General features: G+C 21.3%; 3 protein-coding genes across 3 annotated transcripts in view; 2 read left to right on the top strand and 1 right to left on the bottom strand.

Moving 5' to 3' along the window:
• The window catches only part of PGSY75_1006100 (putative CCR4-NOT transcription complex subunit 5), a gene marked incomplete at both ends in the record, with an annotated part of 1162 nt that extends 112 nt beyond the window's left edge, over positions 1-1050 (top strand). The window contains 4 exons of the mRNA XM_018785829.1: positions 141-288; positions 405-465; positions 686-845; positions 980-1050. Of these exons, the coding sequence (XP_018641445.1) occupies positions 141-288; positions 405-465; positions 686-845; positions 980-1050 (440 nt within the window). Of the gene's footprint in view, positions 289-404; positions 466-685; positions 846-979 lie in introns of the transcript that reaches the window.
• A 1127-nt stretch (positions 1051-2177) lies between these two features.
• PGSY75_1006000 (hypothetical protein) lies at positions 2178-3721 on the top strand (the record flags this gene model as incomplete). Its single annotated transcript, XM_018785827.1, has 2 exons — positions 2178-3269; positions 3569-3721. 2 exons carry the CDS (start codon positions 2178-2180, stop codon positions 3719-3721), a joined length of 1245 nt encoding a protein of 414 aa, XP_018641444.1.
• A 490-nt stretch (positions 3722-4211) lies between these two features.
• Positions 4212-6134, bottom strand: PGSY75_1005900 (hypothetical protein; the record flags this gene model as incomplete). The annotated part of the gene is made up of 1 exon (XM_018785826.1): positions 4212-6134. One exon carries the CDS (start codon positions 6132-6134, stop codon positions 4212-4214), a length of 1923 nt encoding a protein of 640 aa, XP_018641443.1.
• Positions 6135-6385: the final 251 nt, after the last annotated feature.

Genomic DNA, 6385 nt, shown 5'->3' with positions numbered 1-6385 from the left:
AAAAAAAAAAAAAAAAAAAAAAAAAAAAAAAAAAAAGACATAACATAGATATATATATATATTGTAATATATACAAATATACTGTGTTACGATTTTATTAAAGAATTAATTAATAAATTTTTTTTTTTTTTTTTATGCAGTCTTTAAATTACAAGAGATGATAGAAGGTAGTTATAAAAATTCTATAAAAAAAAGTGACAGAGATCAATATAGACAATATACCCCTAGGATGTTATGGGGCAATCCATGTAAATTTTTTCCAACAACACCTTTATCAGTATATCAAAGGTAACAAATAATAAATATATAGTAATTCTTTTTGAGGATTATATATATATATATATATATATATATGAGTATATTTATTTATTTATATATATATTAATTATATTTTATTTTTATAGTCCAGAATTGTTTGAGAAACTTCATCTAGATACCTTATTTTTTATTTTTTACTATCAACCAGTAATATAGGAAAAAATAAAATTTCGAAATTATTAGTATTTCATATGAATATGTATACATATTACATGTTCCTTTTTTTTTTTTTTTTTAATATCTTAATTTTGTGTCACATATGTAATATATTGTAAGAGTGTTGTAATTAAACAATATATTATATATACATATATATATATATATATATATATATATATATTATATATATGTATATGTTTTATTTAAGGGTACTTATCAGCAACATTTGGCTGCCAAGGAGTTGAAGAAAAAGTCCTGGAAATATCACAAGAAATATACTACCTGGCTTCTACCAGATTTTAATACAATCAAGATTTTAAATGATCAAGTAGAACATGGTACCTACGTGTCTTTTGATTATGTATCAAGTAGGATAAATAAAAATATATATATATATATATGTATATTTAATTTGATTCTAGTATTCATATTAATATAAGTGTATATATTTATTTTTATCATTTTAATTTATTGCTGTTATTTTTTTTTTTTTTTTTTTCAGCTTGGTCCAAACAACTTAAGAAGAATTTCTCCTTTGAATATATACACCTAGAAGATGAAATCACTATATGACTAATAAAATATATATATATATATATATATATATATATATATTTTTATTTATTTAATTTATAATTCATTTTAATATTGTTTCTTCTTGTATTTTTAATGTATTATTAAATTATCATTTTTCATATGACTTAAAAAAATAAAAAAAATGGAACATAAAAAATTTTCCTGAACAATTCATAACTTTTTGTATTTTTTTTTTTTTTTTTTTTTTTTCTTTTGCCTATCTATAAGAAATATATAGTAGGTGTGCAAATAAATGATGCATGCGTAATATAATATCAACTGGATTTAAAAGGGAATGAAAAAGAAAGTGTTTAAATTATAATATGTTTGCTTTTAATTTTTTCTTTTTATTATTATATTCGTATCATATTAATTATAAGAACTTTAAAATTTCATTTTTTTTAATTTGGAATATATATATTTAGATAGGTAATAATTATAAGGTATATATATAAAAGGATGACTAAATTATTTAAAAAAAAAAAAAAAAAAAACCTACAACATCCGTTTGTCTTTTAAATTAATAATAAATATAAAAAATATATATATATATATATATATATATATATATATATGTAAGAGTATACCAAAATATGTATATAAATATATCTGTCTGATTTTATAAATATTTTCATTTTTATTTTTTTAAGTGTTGTAATATGTAACATGCTATCATATTTGTGATATCTATTAGTAAAAATATATATATATATATATATATATATAATAATTTTAATACAACAATATGTTAATTTTTTATATGTAGAAAAAATTATTCTCAACAATATAATATATATATATATACATATAATATTGTTATATTTTTTTTTTTTTTTTTTTTTTTACTTGTCCAGATTTGTCATATATTTATACAGATCCTAAGGTGTAATATATTTTTTGTAAGTACCTTTATTTTGTTTTGTTATATATTAATATGAATATATATTATTATGTTCTTTGTTCTTAATATTTTTATATTTTTTTATTATTATATTTTTTTATTATTATATTTTATTATTATTTTATTTTTTTATTATTGTTTTTTTTTTTTTTTTGTCTTCACTTTTAAATAAACACATATATAAGCACTTGCTTATTCCCCGCAATTATTATATTTCGAAGGAATGAAAAAAAAAAATTCAAAAGATGGAAAAGTACCCAAGGGCAAAAACCATAAGAAGAATAAAAAATATGATGATAAGGGTATAATAACAAATAAAAAAATAAATTCTAAAAAAGAAAAACATGGGAAGAACATAATTGAAAATATGCATGATCCACTGAATGATAATATAAATGAACGTATTCATAAAAAAAGGGAAGCTATCCATGAGAATGTTATACCTAAAAAAATTATAGATACATATAGAAATAATAGAAACCAATATATGAACAACAATGTTAAAAAGGAAAATGTAAGAAGCTGCTTATCTTGTTTCTGTTGCGGATGGGATGCAGAAGATGAAGCAGTTAACGAATTTCTTTTAGAAGAAGAAAAGGAAAAATTAAAATTGTTGGAGGAAGAAAGGAAAAGATTAAAATTGTTGGAGGAAGAAAAGGGAAGATTAAAATTATTGGAAGAAGAAGAAAAAAAAGAAAGGGAAAGATTAAAATTGTTGGAAGAGGAAGAAGAAAAAGAAAGGGAAAGATTAAAATTGTTGGAAGAAGAAAATATAGAAGAACAAAAAATTGATGAAATTATAGAACCATCAAAAGATATTATATTTATAAAAAAAGAAATCAAGCCAAAGTTTCCTTTAAAAAAGAAGGCTAAACTAAATTTCATAGGAGCAGCATCAGCACCCAATCCTCCGAACGAAGTAAGTTGTATTGGGCCTCCTCCTGAAGTGAAAGAAACAATTATTAATGTAAAAGAAGGTATATATCTTATTTATAATGAAGAAAATAATGGACAATTAGAAGTACATTATTCAAAAAGTGGAAAAAAAGGACGTGGTGTAATTGCATATATAATGTCAGATAGTATCCCTGATTTTTATTTTGATAAAAATAAAGGAAAAGAAATAATTTTCAAAGAAGTTTCTAAAAAGATGCAAAGTGTTTATATAAGTGATCTTAAACCATATTATGAATGCTATATTGAATTTATGAAAATGAAAAAAACATACAACGGGGTTTTATACTTTCTTCCTGCCTTTAATGAACAGCCCCCACCCAACTTGGACATTGGTTTTTTCGATATTAAGGAAAAGAAGGTAATATAGTCAGAGAAATAACAAAAATGAATATATATATGAAAAGAAAAAAATATATATATGTATTAATGTATATATATATATATATATATATATGTATATTCATGTGTACATATTTCTTCCATATAACGTAATTCCTAATTTATTATATATTTTTTATATTAACTATATATAATCTTATTTATACATATAAATATTTTATTAAAAAATGATAAAATAATGTGTGTACAATTCTCATAGTATTATAGTTAGTTAAATTTTTTTCATCTTTTTTTTTTTTTTTTTTTTTTTTTTTTTAGTTAAAATATGTAGAAATAGAAAAACCAGTAGTGTTTACAGGAAATTATCTCTTTGTAATTCAGAAAGGTCTGGATATATTCAAAAAAGAAATAAATGTTGAGGAACTTTTATCTTACCTGAACAGTTACGGATCATTATTAAGTTTGTCCTGACTTGTTCATGTAAAAATTATGATATTCTTCACAAAAAGGAAAAAAAAAATATATATATATATATATAAATAAATAAATATATAATTATATATATATATATATATATATATATATAATATTGTTAAAATTTTTTTTTTTTATTTTTTTTTTGTTTGTATATATTTTTCCTCTGAATGTACTTGTTTAATGAGGTAGCCTTACACTTGTATGAATACCTTAATTTTTATATTTTTTTAAAACGTTATATTTGTATTTATAAAAGTAAGGATAAATGGTTTTTGAAATAATATATATATATATATATATATATAATAATGGTTACAAAAAAAAAACACACAAAAAAAAAATTAAAATAAACAAACAAATTATGCGTATTGCCACACATACTTATTTCAAATTAAAAAAATATTAATTTTATTTTTAGAAAAAAAAAAAAATTATTAAATAAGCTTTCTTTTTATTTATTTATTTTTTTTTTTTTTTGGCATAATTAAAAGTCATATTCTTCATCAAAATTTTCATAGTCTTGCAGGTAGTTATACATATCTATATCCCTTTTGTCATATTTTGTTTTTTTCCTCAACTTGAGTTTGCGTTTGAAGTGATAGAATTTTTGAACGTTGATTTTTTCTTCTTTTCTTAGGGCATCACCAAATTCTTCACCATATTTTCGATTAGACCATAATGGTTTATATAAGGATACAAGAGCAGGGAAATTTTTTCTATCATGTTGTAATTCATAACATTGGAATTTATCTTCAACTGGATCTTCAGATAGGTTATTAATTCTTCCTTCCCCTCTTATTTCAGTCATATAATAATGATACATTTCTGCCATTTCTGGAATGGACATATTAGAAGAATAGGTTTCATGTTGTTGTTTGACAGGGTATACACACATATTTAAAACAACTGTTTTATCTTTGATTTCTTCTTCTGAGCATTTATGATTTCCTCCTCCAATATAATCAATTGGTTCATGTTTATCTAGATAATATGTAATATAATCTGGATCATTGTTTGGATCTAAAATATGATCTAATAAAATTTCTTTAGCTCTAAGTAATGCATGTTCATTTATAAGTTTGATTTGATTTGAAGTATATTTTTTTCTACTAGTTATACCAAACAATTCTGATTTAATTTTATCAATTTTTGTATTATTTTTATCATTTTCGTGCCATTCTAAAATAAGTTTTTTAGTAATTCTATAATATTTAATTCTATTCCAATTAGGATCTTCAAAATATCCACCTAAAAACCCTCTGGCCGCAAGTTCCCATTCTAGTTTAGGTTCAGGAATAAAACCACTAGGACCTCTATAACCATATGGTATAATATGATTTTCATGTGCTTTATGATTCCATGGATAAATTAAATTTGATAAATCTTTTGAAAGAACAGGATCTCTCCAAGCAGTATTTAATTGTGTAGTTTCCTTAGCACAACTATAATTCCAATTACCCCATTGTCTATATTCTAAATCTTCTTCAGTTTCTAAAAAGGTTTGATCTTGATTTCCATCTGGATCTATTTCAAATTGTATTAATTCATCATGATTAAAATTTCTCCATTCAACACCATGATCTAAATAATATGGTATTTCTTTATATCTTGGACGATCAACTCCTTTTTCTAATTTCAAACCTTTCCCATCATAATTTTCTAATCCTCCTTCTATTTTACCACATGCTCTTCTAGAATCTCTTTTATAATCTAGATAAGCCCATTCAGCTTTCAAAAAATTATAATATGGACTTTGTTCACGAGTAATAGTTTCATGAAATGGAATACTTATTTCCCATGGATAGTTTTTGACTGGGTCTCCCAAAATTTCTTTAGTCTTTTTTTCATGTAGAGAACCTTTTGGTGCAATAATCATATATAATATAGTATTTTTTCCTTGTTTTTTTTTATATATGGATAAAATATATTTTTTATATATTGTATTTTTATTAATATAATTATAATTACTAATTATTTTTTTATTTTCAATATAATTTTTGAATGTTTTAATGTTTATATTATGAATAAAGAGTATATAATGATTTCTTTTATTTATTTTTACATTATCCAATTTTTTATGATTGTTTTCAGGTTGATATTTTAATTTTTTTTTTTTTTTCCACCCCATCTTTTTTATTTTCCAATTTGTTATATTATTATATATGGGAAAATTAGCTGTTTTGTTTTTTTTTTTATCATTATTTTGAATATCTTTTTTTTTTTTTGTCCTCTTTGTGAGAAAATACATTTGGTTTGGTTCCATTTCCCTTTTCATAACATAATATGGGACATGTGTGATGTTTAATTTTGGTTTGGCTTTCATATGGTACGATCGTTTCATACAATTAGTTGTATCAAATATTAATAACAAAACAACTGATAGGAATTTTTTGTTCCACAAAATCATTTTAAAGAAAATAAAACACAAACATATATATATATATATATATATATATATATATATATATAAGAGAGTGATTGATTGAGTGAGTGGGAGAGAAATAAAAAAAAAAAAAAAAAAATTACATATTATGCAAATATGTCTAGCTAGCCATTTTTATCAATATTCAGGTAAAAACATTAATTACTAGCCAAAAGAAAAAAAAAAAAAAAAAAAAAAAATACATATATATAATATATATACATATATATATTAAT

Source organism: Plasmodium gaboni, chromosome 10 (assembly GCF_001602025.1).
Source record: "Plasmodium gaboni strain SY75 chromosome 10, whole genome shotgun sequence".
Lineage (NCBI taxonomy): Eukaryota > Apicomplexa > Aconoidasida > Haemosporida > Plasmodiidae > Plasmodium > Plasmodium gaboni.
This window is presented reverse-complemented; position numbering and strand designations above follow the sequence as displayed.